We start from the raw sequence: 13,658 nt of genomic DNA on the forward strand, positions 1-13,658 counted from the left end.
GCACCACATCACACCTATTCCAAAATTGACCACATAGTTGGAAGTAAAGCACTCCTCAGCAAATGTAAAAGAACAGAAATTATAACAAACTGTCTCTCAGGCCACAGTGCAATCAAACTAGAACTCAGGATTAAGAAACTCACTCAAAACTGCTCAACTACATGGAAACTGAACAACCTGCTCCTGAATGACTACTGGGTACATAATGAAATGAAGGCAGAAATAAAGATGTTCTTTGAAACCAATGAGAACAAAGACACAACATACTAGAATCTCTGGGACACATTCAAAGCAGTGTGTAGAGGGAAACTTATAGCACTAAATGCCCACAAGAGAAAGCAGGAAAGATCCAAAATTGACACCCTAACAACACAACTAAAAAAACTAAAGAAGCAAGAGCAAACACATTCAAAAGCTAGCAGAAGGCAAGAAATAACTAAAATCAGAGCAGAACTGAAGGAGATAGAGACACAAAAAACCCTTCAAAAAATCAATGAATCCAGGATCTGGTTTTTTGAAAAGATCAACAAAATTGATAGACCACTAGCAAGATTAATAAAGAAGAAAAGAGAGAAGAATCAAATAGACGCAATAAAAAACGATAAAGGGGATATCACCATGATCCCACAGAAATACAAACTATGATCAGAGAATACTATAAACACCTCTATGCAAATAAACTAGAAAATCTAGAAGAAATGGATAAATTCCTGGACACATACACCCTCCCAAGACTAAACCAGGAAGTTGAATCCCTGAATAGACCAATAACAGGCTCTGAAATTGAGGCAATAATTAATAGCTTACCAACCAAAAAAAGTCCAGGACCAGACGGATTCACACCCGAATTCTACCAGAGGTACAAGGAGGAAATGGTACCATTCCTTCTGAAACTATTCCAATCAATAGAAAAAGAGGGAATCCTCCCTAAGTCATTTTATGAGGCCAGCACCATCCTGATACCAAAGCCTGGCAGAGAAACAACAAAAAAAGAGAATTTTAGAACAATATCCCTGATGAACATTGATGCAAAAATACTCAATAAAATACTGGCAAACCGAATCCAGCAGCACATCAAAAAGTTTATACACCATGATCAAGTGGGCTTCATCCCTGGGATGGAAGGCTGGTTCAACATACACAAATCAATAAATGTAATCCAGCATATAAACAGGACCAAAGACAAAAACCACATGATTATCTCAATAGATGCAGAAAAGGCCTTTGACAAAATTCAACAACCCTTCCTGCTAAAAATTCTCAATAAATTAGGTATTGATGGGACATATCTCAAAATAATAAGAGCTATGTATGACAAACCCACAGCCAATATCATACTGAATGGGCAAAAACTGGAAGCGTTCCCTTTAAAAACTGGCACAAGACAGGGATGCCCTCTCTCACCACTCCTATTCAACATAGTGTTGGAAGTTCTGGCCAGGGCAATCAGGCAGGAGAAAGAAATAAAGGGTATTCAATTAGGAAAAGAGGAAATCAAATTGTCCCTGTTTGCAAATGACATGACTGTATATCTAGAAAACTCCATTGTCTCAGCCCAAAATCTCCTTAAGCTGATAAGCTACTTCAGCAAAGTCTCAGGATAAAAAATCAATGTGCAAAAATCACAAGCATTCTTATACGCCAATATCAGACAAACAGAGAGCCAAATCATGAGTGAACTCCCATTTACAATTGCTTAAAAGAGAATAAAATACCTAGGAATCCAACTTACAAAGGATGTGAAGGACCTCTTCAAGGAGAACTACAAACCACTGCTCAATGAAATAAAAGAAGACACAAACAAATGGAAGAACATTCCATGCTCATGGATAGGAAGAATCAATATCGTGAAAATGGCCATACTGCCCAAGGTAATTTATAGATTCAATGCCATCCCCATCGAGCTACCAATGACTTTCTTTACAGAATTGGAAAAACTACTTTAAAGTTCATATGGAACTAAAAAAGAGCCCACATTGCCATGTCAATCCTAAGCCAAAAGAACAAAGCTGGAGGCATCATGCTACCTGACTTCAAACTATACTACAAGGCTACAGTAACCAAAACAGCATGGTACTGGTACCAAAACAGCATGGTACTGGTACCAAAACAGCGTGGTACAGGTACCAAAACAGAGATATAGACCAATGGAACAGAACAGAGCCCTCAGAAGTAGTACCACACATCTACAACCATCTGATCTTTGACAAACCTGACAAAAAGAAGAAATGGGGAAAGGATTCTCTATTTAATAAAGGGTCCTGGGAAAACTGGCTAGCCATATGTAGAAAGCTGAAACTGGATCCCTTCCTTACACCTTATACAAAAATTAATTCAAGATGGATTAAAGACTTAAACGTTAGATCTAAAATCATAAAAACCCTAGAAGAAAACCTAGGCAATACCATTCAGGACATAGGCATGGGTAAGGACTTCATGTCTAAAACACCAAAAGCAATGGCAACAAAAGCCAAAATTGAGAAATGGGATCTAATTAAACTATTGAGCTTCTGCACAGCAAAAGAAAATACCATGAGAGTGAACAGGCAACCTACAGAATGGGAGAAAATGTTTGCAATCTACTCATCTGACAAAGGACTAATATCCAGAATCTGCAAAGAACTCATACAAACTTACAAGAAAAAAACAACCCCATCAAAAAGTGGGCAAAGGATATGAACAGATACTTCTCAAAAGAAGACATTTATGCAGCCAACAGACACATGAAAAAATGCTCATCATCACTGGCCATCAGAGAAATGCAAATCAAAACCACAATGAGATATCATCTCACACCAGTTAGAATGGTGATCATTAAAAAGTCAGGAAACAACAGGTGCTGGAGAGGATGTGGAGAAATAGGAACACTTTTACACTGTTGGTGGGACTGTAAACTAGTTTAAGCATTGTGGAAGACAGTGTGGCGATTCCTCAAGGATCTAGAACTAGAAATACCATTTGACCTAGCCATCCCATTACTGGGTATATACCCAAAGGATTATAAATCATGCTGCTATAAAGACACATGCACGCATATATGTATTGTGGCACTATTCACAATAGCAAAGATTTGGAACCAACCCAAATGTCCATCAATGATAGACTGGATTAAGAAAATGTGGCACATATACACCATGGAATACTATGCAGCCATAAAAAAGGTTGAGTTCATGTCCTTTGTAGGGACGTGAATGAAGCTGGAAACCATCATTCTCAGCAAACTATCGCAAGGAGAAAAAGCAAACACTGTATGTTCTCACTCATAGGTGGGAATTGAACAATGAGAACACTTGGACACAGGAAGGGGAACATCACACACTGGGGCCTGTCATGGGGTGGGGGGAAGAGGGAGGGATAGATAGCATTAGGAGATATACCTAATGAGTTAATGGGTGCAGCACACCAACATGGCACATGTATACATATGTAACAAACCTGCACGTTGTGCACATGTACCCTAGAACTTAAAGTATAATAAAAAAAACAAAAACAAAACAAAACAAACAAACAGAAAGAAATGTTCTTTACATCCTCTCTCCTCATTCTTCCCATACTCAATTAACAGCCAGTCTTATATGCTTATCTTTAATTATACCCAACATCCTTCCATTTCTTTCTATTTCTGTCACAACCACACTGGTCTAAATAACTGTCTTCTTTTATCTGTATGACTGCAATAGCATCTTAACTGGTATGTCTGCCTCCACTCTTGCCCATGGATGCTGTGTGACACGATTCCATATAATTGGTCTTTCCTAAAGTCCTAGAGTTTGGATATAAATGGGAGACCTGCTTTTGTCTCCCTACATTTATCATTTACTAATTCATTCAACATACATTTATTTGAACATCTGCCATGTGCCAGGCCCTGTTCAAAGTTCTGGGGACACAATATTGAACAATACCTCCAAAGTTTGTGTTCTTAATGAGCTTAACTTATAGTCAGGGAAGATAGACAATAAAGAAATAAATATATAATATTCAGGCACTGTTAAGTGCATTGAAAAAAAATGATGGGAGCAATATTTACATACAGTGTTCAGGGAAAGCCTCACTGATAAAATGAAATTTGAGCAGCATCCTGAAGGAAGTAAGAGGACTTGCATTAGAGTATCAGGGGACATAATTTTAAGTAGAGAGAACAGAAACTGTAATGGTCTAGAGATAGGAGCACATCTGGTCCATTTGAGAAGAACAAGGAGGTCAGTGTGGCTGAGGCAGGATTAACAGGAGACAATGGTAGCAGATGAGGACAGAGAGGTTGCAGAGGGTCAAATTTCATAGGGTCATGAAGGCCATGGTGAAGGCTTTGGAATTTACTGAGTGAGATGAAAATCCACTGGAGGATTTGAAGCAGAGAATAGTGATCAGAATTGCAATTTGAAAAATTACTTTAGATGCAATGTTGGGAAAAGACTATATGAGGGTGAGGTTAGAAACAGGAAGGCTTTGTATCAGCTTTCATCTGAATTATTGCAATGGCTTCTTGCAATAATTCAGATGAGAGTTGATGATAGTTTAGATCTGGTTGTTAGTCACTGAGGTGTAGAGAAGAGGCTGGGGTGCGTGTGCTTGTGTGATTTACAGACTTGATTTTATTATTTTAATACCCTTTTATTATTACAGAAGCAGTGCATATGCAGTGTAAATAATTTGAAAATATAGGCAAATAACATTCAAAAAATAAAAACATCCCTTTTATAGCTTCTGAAGTGACATTGTATCCTCTCTTGGCTTGTAACCTGCTTTCTCTGGTCAATTATCTTCATTGTTCCATTTCAGTACATTTTCATCTTATTCAATACTAAGTCCATAATCAACCCTGATTATATTTTGAAACTATAGCCAACAGGATCTGATGTGGTTTGGCTGTGTCCCCACCGAAATCTCATCTTGAATTTCCATGTGTTGTGGGAGGGACCTGGTGGGCGGTAATTGAATCATGGGGGCAGATCTTTCCTATGCTGTTCTTGTGATAGTGAATAAGTCTCATGAGAACTGATGGTTTTAAAAAGAAGAGTTTTTGGCTGGGCATGGTGGCTCACACCTGTAATCCCAGCACTTTGGGAGGCCAAGGCAGGTGGATCATAAGGTCAGGAGTTAGAGACCAGTCTGGTCAATATGGGGAAACCCCATCTCTACTAAAAATACTGTGGACTTTTGAGTTAATGCTGAAATGAGTTATGACTTTGGGGGACTGTTGGGAAAGCATGATTGGTTTTGAAATGTGAGGACATGAGATTTGGGAGGGGACAGGAGGAATGATGTGGTTTGGCTGTGTCCCTACCCAAATCTCATCTCATGTGGTGGCACATGTCTGTAGTACCAGCTACTTGGAAGGCTGAGGCAGAAGAATCACTTGAACCCGGGAGGTGGAGATTGCAGTGAGCCGAGATCACGCCACTGACTCCAGCCTGGGTGACAGAGCAAGACTCCGTCTAAAAAGAAAAAAAGAAAAAAAAGAGTTTTCCTGCACAAGTTTCTTTCTTTGCCTGCTGCCATCCATGTAAGACATGACTTGCTCTTCCTTGCCTTCTGCTATGATTTTGAGGTCTCCCCAGCCATGTAGAACAGTAAGTCCATAAAACCTCTTTCCTTTGTAAATTTCCCAGTCTCAGGTATATCTTTATCAGCAGTGTGAGAACAGACTAATATGGTAAGTTGGTACCAGTAGAGTGGGGTGCTGCTGAAAAGATACCCAAAAATGTGGAAGTGACTTTGGAACTGGGTAACAGGCAGAGGTTGGAACAGTTTGGAGGGCTCAGAAGATGACAGGAAAATGTGGAAAGTTTGGAACTCCCTAGAGACTTGTTGAATGGCTTTGACCAAAATGCTGATAATGATATGGACAATGAAATCCAGGCTGAGGTGGTCTCAGATAGAGATGAGGAACTTGTTGGGAACTGGAGCAAAGGTAACTCTTATTATGTTTTAGCAAAGATACTGGTGGCATTTTGCCCCTGTCCTAAAAATCTGTGGAACTTTGAATTTGAAAGAGATGATTTAGGGTATCTACCATTCTGGGGTCTGGAGGACGGCGGCCCTCTTCTCACAGCTCCACTAGGTGGTGCCCCAGTAGGGACTCTGTGTGGGGGCTCTGAGCCCACATTTCCCTTCTGCACTGCCCTAGCAGAGGTTCTCCATGAGGGCCCGCCCCCGCAGCAAACTTCTGCCTAGGCATCCAGGTGTTTTCATACATCTTCTGAAATCTAGGTGGAAGTTCCCAAACCCCAGTTCTTGGCTTCTGTGCACTCGCAGGCTCAACATCATGTGGAAGCTGCCAAGGCTTGGGACTTGCACTCTATGAAGCCACAGCCTGAGCTCTACATTGACCCCTTCCAGCCATGGCTGTAGTGGCTGGAGCACAAGGCACCAAGTCCCTAGGCTGCACACAGCATGGGGATCCTGGGCTCGGCCCATGAAACAACTTTTTCCTCTTAGGCCTCTGGGCCAGCGATGGGAGGGGCTGCTGTGAAGACCTCTGACATGCCCTGGAGACATTTTCCCCATTGTCTTGGGGATTAACATTTGGCTTCTCATTACTTATGCAAATTTCCGCAGCCGGCTTGAATTTCTCCTCAGAAAATGGGATTTGCTTTTCTACAACATTGTCAGGCTGCAAATTTTCCAAACTTTTATGCTCTGCTTCCCTTATGAAACTGAATGCCCTTAATAGCACCCAAGTCACCTCTTGAATGCTTTGCTGTTTAGAAATTAATGGAAATGCCTGGATGCCCAGGCAGAAGTTTGCTGCGGGGGTGGGCCCTCATGGAGAACCTCTGCTAGGGCAGTGCAGAAGGGAAACATGGGCTCAGAGCACCCACACAGAGTCCCTACTGGGGTACCACCTAGTGGAGCTGTGAGAAGAGGGCCACTGTCCTCCAGGCCCTGGAATAGTAGATCCACCAAAAACTTGCAACAGCATCTGGAAAAGCTACAGAAAATGCCAGCCCATGAAGGCAGACACAAGGGAGGCTGTACCCTGCAAAGCCACAGGGGTGGAGCTGCCCAAGACCATGGGCACCCACCTCTTGCATCAACATGACCCAAATGCAAGACATGGAGTCAAAGGAGATCACTTTTAGAGATTTAAGATTTGACTGCCCTGTAGAATTTCAGACTTGCATGGGGCCTGTAGGCCCTTTGTTTTGGCCAATTTCTCCCATTTGGAATGGCTGTATTTACCCAATGCCTATACCCCATTGTATCTAGGAAGTAACTAACTTGCTTTTGACTTTACATGCTCATAGGTGGAAGAGACTTGCCTTGTCTTAGATGATACATTGGACTGTGGACTTCTGAGTTAATGCTGAAATGAGTTATGACTTTGGGGGACTGTTGGGAAGGCATGATTGGTTTTGAAATGTGAGGACATGAGATTTGGGAGGGGATGGGGTGGAATGATATGGTTTGGCTGTGTCCCTACCCAAATCTCATCTTGAATTCCCATGTTCTGTGGGAGGGATCTGATAGGAGGTAATTGAATCATGGCAGTAGGTCCTTCCCTTTCTGTTCTCATGATAGCGAATAAGTCCCACAAGATCTGATGGTTTTAAAAAGAGGAGTTTCCCTGCACAAGCTCTCTTTGCCTGTGCCATCCATGTAAGACATAACTTGCTCCTCCCTGCCTTCTGCCACGATTGTGAGGCCTCCCCAGCCATGTGGAACTGTGAGTCCATTAAACTTCTTTCTTTTGTAAATTGCCCAGTCTCAGGTATGTCTTTATTAGCAGTGTGAAAATGGACTAATACAGGATCCTTTACAGATTAGATGTTAATGTAAGAAAAAAAGAGTTAGAAAACTTCAAGGTCGGTGGACTGAATCACTGAAATAGGGAATGGTTTTACTTATTTATTCTTTTGAGATCAAGTCTGACTCTGTTGCCCAGGCTGGAGTGCAGTGAGGCCATCTCAGCTCACTGCAACCTCTGTCTCCCCAGTTCAAGCGATTCTTGTGCCTCAGCCTCCTGAGTAGCTGGGACTGCAGGTATGCACCACCACGCCTGGCTAATTTTTGTATTTTTAATAGAGATGAGGTTTTGCCACGTTGCCCAGGCTGATCTTGAACTCCTGGGCTCAACCAATCCACCTGTCTCAGCTTCCCCAAGTGCTGGGATTATAGGAGTGAGCCACCATGCCCGGCCAGGAATGGTTTTTGGTTGCCATGGAGAAGGCTGAGCAATCAGCAGGTTTTGGGAAGGGACAGGAATTAAGAGTCTAATTGTGTGCATGTTAAGGTAGGGAGTTGATATGTAAATTTTGACTTCAGGAGAGAGATCTGAGAATATCTCCAGATATTCAACTGGAATTACCTGCAGATAGATAGTACTTAAAATCATGAGGCTAAACAATGTCGTCACAGAGTAAGTATAAATAGAATAAAGGGGAAGTTGGAGAACTAATCCCTGGAGCACTCTAAGCTTTAAAGATTAGGGGGATGAAGAAGGACTCGCAAAGTTGACAAAGATTGGCAGTTAAGTTTAGTAGAAAAGTGAAGAAAAGTGGTGTTAGAGAAACGAAGTGAGAATCTGTATCAAGGATGGAGTAATCACGTCTCAAATACTGAGAGCTCAAATAAGATGAGGACTAGGAATCAGTAATGTAAAGATCAATAATGACCTTGAAAATGTAGTTCTTATAAAATAATAGAGATAAAAGCTTCTTTGGAGTGGGTTAAAGAGGAGAGAATGGCAGGAAAAGATGCAAAGGCTGCAAGCAGGGACAATTATTTTAAGATGGTTTCTGTAAAGATAGGGGAGGAAATAATAACATGATTGATGTTGATGAGATTAATCTAGTGGATAGATAAATTGATGATGTCAGGGAGAAAAGGAGAAATTGCTGGAGCAACATTTTTTATGAAGGGAGAAGAGATGGGAATCAAGTACAAAACTGGAGAGGTTGGCTTTAGGAGCACAGACATTCTATTTATTGTAATAAGTGTGCAGGCAGAGTCTATGGGTACAAATGCCAGTAAATGTGATATTGGGAGTCTGTGGAGGTTCATTGCACAGCATCAGCTAAGAGTGAAAATGGGCATTGGAGAATGGAAAAAAGGTGCTTGAGATTTAAGGAAAACACAGAAAATCTAAAATAGAGGTCCAGGAGAATGAGACAGGCAGTGGACTAGGGAAATAGTCTGTGGTTGCTATGCAGCAATAACGGCTTACTTGAGCTAGAAAGCAAGGCAGGAAAGTGACAAGTCATGCTCGTCCCTTCTTGTTCCTCAAACATGGTAAACTTTTTCCATTCTCAGGGCCTTTGCATTTTCTCTTCCTTCTGTCTGGAAACGTCTTCTCTCAGAGCTCCATCAGCTGGCCTGTTATCATCATTTAGGTCTCAACTCCTCAAAGATGATTTTTTTCTATGACCACCAAAGCTAATGTAACACTCTACCATATTACTCTGTCATATTATTCTCTCTACCATATTATTCTATCTTCTGAATAACACAATTGAGATTGCCTTATTTAGTTTTGTACTAACTTGTCTCTTGCTCTTCCCAATAGAATATAAGCTCCTGCTGTGCTGCACTCCAATGTGTACAAAAGTGTCTGGCATGTAGTAGGTGTTCCATAAATATTCGTGACTGACTGACTCTCCTTATGTTTATATTCCACATTTCTCTGTGCTACTTGACTGCTCAACCTCCCTCTACTCACCTAAAAATAAAATCATCCTACTTTGCCCTCTGGATCCCCAGTATCATGAAAACCAATCCTCCCCAAGTTCTTAACCTCTTTAACACGAACTCGCTTCTTCCTTCTGCCTTGCTTAAAGTTCTCTGATGAGACTAAGATTTCCCCTGCAGCTCATAAGGTTGATAGGTGAGGTTGACTTTCTTCCTGCTCCCCATTGCTCCTTCTTGACCCTGGTTCCTCTACCCTCTTGTAAACCTCTCTTCTCTCTATCTCACCAGAGTAAGAGTTTCAAGACACCTTGATTTTTCATCCTCTAACTCTCATTGTTGGTGTCATCATCTGGTAAAGTCAAATGTCACAAGAGCAGAGCAAAGGAATAACCAATGAATTCATACCTGTTTCTTAGAACATGTGGGGAGCTACTCGTCCCATAATCCCAGAGCCTCTCCACTGCAGCAATAAAATAGTGTCGTGTTTTCTTTTGAAAGCTGCGGGGGCTCTGATTTTCATCCTCGTCATAAATGTCAAAATCTTCCTTCTTCATTTCAACTGAGATGGTATCATCATAGTCAATTTCCTCTTGATCTGACTGAAGAGTAGTAAGAGTTATTTCCCTTTGATGGCGTTTCAAGACTGGTGGGTTTTGAGAGCACAGCCTTTCAGTCCCACCTTGCTTTGCCCAGGTGGCTTCTATTTCGGGCTTATTTTGTCCCTCATTTATTGCTGCTATTGCATGATTGCTTTCACAAGCGTTCAGGGACAAAATGGTATCCTTTTTCTTAAAAGCTGTTTTTTCTGGTGACTTCTCTTGGGATTTCCACTCTTCTTTTGGTATCTGAGTACCATAGTGGTTATCCCAAGCAAGAGGACCCAATAGCTTGGAGGGAGTCTTTGCAGAGCTTTCTGTTGCTACTCTCAGAAAGGGAATTTTTCCAGGTCTGTTTGCTTCATTCCACTTAATCGCTCCCTCTGTTTCCTGAAGAAGGCTCCCTTCCACGAGATCCAGATGGCCAGGAGACCCATTGCTGGTTTCTGTAGGGAAAAGTTCCTTCTGATAAATGTGAACTTTTGGAAGCAATTCAACTTTGCCAGATGTTTTGGGCAAGGCTGGTTTCAAGAGAACAGTGTTCTCAACTTTCTTGTATGTGACTGAATAATTTGTGGCACTTGTCCCCAGGGACCCAACCTCTCTTTGATCACCAGTCATCTCCAAGGTTAGAATGGCTAAAGAAAGCTTATTTTTTCTGGCTCCTTGTAAGAAATGACTGCTTTCTTGGACCCCAGAATCTTTCTTTCTATAAGATGGTGCTAGAAGATGAGAAGAGTTGTCTTGGAATAGGACCCTGGTCAGATCTATAGGTCTAATAGATGGAAATGATGATACCTTTGCAGTGGGTAATGGAGATCTATTTGCTTGAGTGATGCTATAACTCCTCGTAAGGCAATCTGATAAGGGAGACTGAGTAATGGCCCCTTTCTCCTTCTCATTGTAGTCGATCTGTGTGAAGGTGCTCGGGGTCAAATGTTTCATGTTTTCGGACCACTGGGTTGAGGTGTCATCCACAATTATCCTTTTTTCAAGTTCTGTTTCTTCTAGTGGGAGTCTGAGTTGTTTCAAAGCTCTTTTACCACGTTGCGTGACAAAATTCTGCTGGCTTGGATTAGGAGATATCCTTGTGGTGCGTGGATATTTCTCTACAATTTGCTTGGTTTGATTTCCCAAGCCTTCCAAGTTTTCTTCCTCCCCTTTTTTTGAGAAATGAGCCGTGTGTTTCTTTGTTCTATTTGTTGAATCATTTAATGATCTAAAATCTTGAAGTACTGGAGCATATGCCCCCTCATATGAACCTTCTACATTTTGCCTAGTGCTCAGTAAGAAAAGGTTCTTCATGAAATTCTTAGTGCCAGTCACTGTATGTATCTGAGGCAAAACTACATTTTCTCGGATTAATGTTTCCTTCCTTTCTATTTCTTCCTGAATTTTTTTTTCTTGATTGTGTGTATTATTTTCATGTAAATTATCCAAGTTAGTAAGAAATAGGTTTCTGCCGCTTGGGAAAACCATCTCTTTGAGTCTTACGTCCTGTGTAAATTCACCCTTTCCTACTACCACTTTGTTTTTCTCAGACAAGAAATTCTGACCTTCCACAGATTTTTCTGGTCCTAAGGATACTAATTGCTTTGGACTGGGGCCTTGCCCAGAGTTCAGGGAGTTCTTTCCATGAGTCCTTTGTATCCAATTCACTGATTCTGGCAAGAATAGCATCTTAAAGAATGACATATCTGGATTTTCTGCATCTGGTGGAATGGGGCCCTCTTTTTTCTGTTGGACCATTTCCATGTTTTTTGATGAAGTAGTTTTATTTGGCATATGATTTAGCCTCAAAGCTGTAGCATTTTTGTCCATAAGCATTCTGTCATGAATCAAAGGTGTCACTTTTTGAAACTCAGTATCACTTTCTAATACATTTTGCCAGACCGATGGACTATTCTCAATGAATAATGATGGGCCATCAATGTGAGTCTTTCTATTAGTTGCTGAATTATTGGAAGTTTTGTTTGTCTTTAACAAAGAGATGCTAACTTTGAATAAGACATTATCTTTAGTCAACAAAGCAGGTCCATGAGCTCTTTTCTCTTTAAATAACCTACCACTCTCTGTTGACGATACATTTTTTCCCCATGAACTTTCTTGGCTATTCATTAAACCTGATTCTAACAACTTTGAATCATTATTTTCTTCACTCAAGCTCAGAGGTCCACCAGACTCAATAAGGGGAGATGACTTTTTGCCAAATAGAGTGGTATCTAATTGACTATCATAATGAACTGGCATATTTGGGGGTCTTAAGGAATTTGTATTATCAGTACCTGCTGCCAAATTGTCTGATAGAATTGTTGAAATCAGATTATTTGATGTACTAGAAACTTTGAAATCAAGTTTCTTCAACTCTGTTGCTGCAGTTGTCCCCAGTTTCTCATTTAATCTTAACTGGAGGCCTGGCTCAGGGGTAAATACCATGTCCCCACTGTGATGGTGCTGTGGCCTGAAGTGTGTCATTTCAGACAGGCTGTTATTACTGTCTATTGCTCCAGGTGATGGATCATCAGAAAAAGTCTCATATTTGGCTTCTTGGAGATCAGATAAGGATAGTCCATATGGAGTAGGACTCTGTCGCAAGAGCATCAACAAATCACTAGAGGAGACATTTTGTACTTTAGGCATAGGTGTTCTGTGTGCAAACCAAGGGTCAGTCTTCTCTATGTCATTTTCTGGAATTGTGGTGGCATTAAATTGCTTTTGCCTAGTGCTAGGGTGTCTTGAATTCTGGGAGAAGCTTCTTGGTTCAATGGCATTGTTTTTACTCAGCAAGTATGTTGAAATATCTTCATAACTGTCCTCGTAATAATCACCAGTGTTCTTGTCACAACTAGAAACCTTCAGTAAGGCGGTCATGCCTCTGTTCCGAAAGTCTGAGTTGTGGCACCCCAGAATCCATAGGCCTGGAGATGAGGAAGAATAAGACTCTGGTTACTCATAACACAGATTCTAAAACATTCTGTTAGAGGTTCTCTCCCATTTCCAGATAAATGAAAAAATACTAGTCAGTATCATTATATCACAGGTCATTGGGTTAAATCCCTGGAATATGTAATGTAAAAGTGGTTTTTGCATTGCTGCTGTTGTGCTATGCCTGTTTGTGACCATAAGAAAGGACTGTGATAAAAATGAATAGATATTGGGATTAAAATAGGGAAATGTAATTAATATACACAATAGTGGAGGGTCTTAATAGTGACACAGAACTCTCTGAATATGACAGTCATTTAATTCAGGAAAGTATTTATATTGGCTAGATGTTATTGCTATATCACACAGTGGCACAGGTTCCTCTTAAATCCATCAGATTGCCTGGATTCAAATCCCAGTTCAGCAACTTACCAGCTGTGTGACTTTGAGAAAGTCACTTAAGCTTTCTGAACAATAGGTTTCTAATTTGCAAATGAGGCTAATAGT

The 13,658-nt window shown here is 40.9% G+C and overlaps 1 protein-coding gene across 1 annotated transcript in view; it reads right to left on the reverse strand.

Moving 5' to 3' along the window:
• Nucleotides 1–13,658, reverse strand: part of F8 (coagulation factor VIII) — a 205,196-nt gene that overhangs the window by 85,490 nt on the left and 106,048 nt on the right. The window contains exon 14 of the mRNA XM_003279331.4: nucleotides 10,036–13,144. Coding sequence (XP_003279379.1) covers nucleotides 10,036–13,144 — 3,109 coding nt within the window. The remainder of the gene's footprint in view (nucleotides 1–10,035; nucleotides 13,145–13,658) is intronic.

The sequence above is a fragment of the Nomascus leucogenys genome, chromosome X, assembly GCF_006542625.1.
Source record: "Nomascus leucogenys isolate Asia chromosome X, Asia_NLE_v1, whole genome shotgun sequence".
Taxonomy (NCBI): domain Eukaryota; kingdom Metazoa; phylum Chordata; class Mammalia; order Primates; family Hylobatidae; genus Nomascus; species Nomascus leucogenys.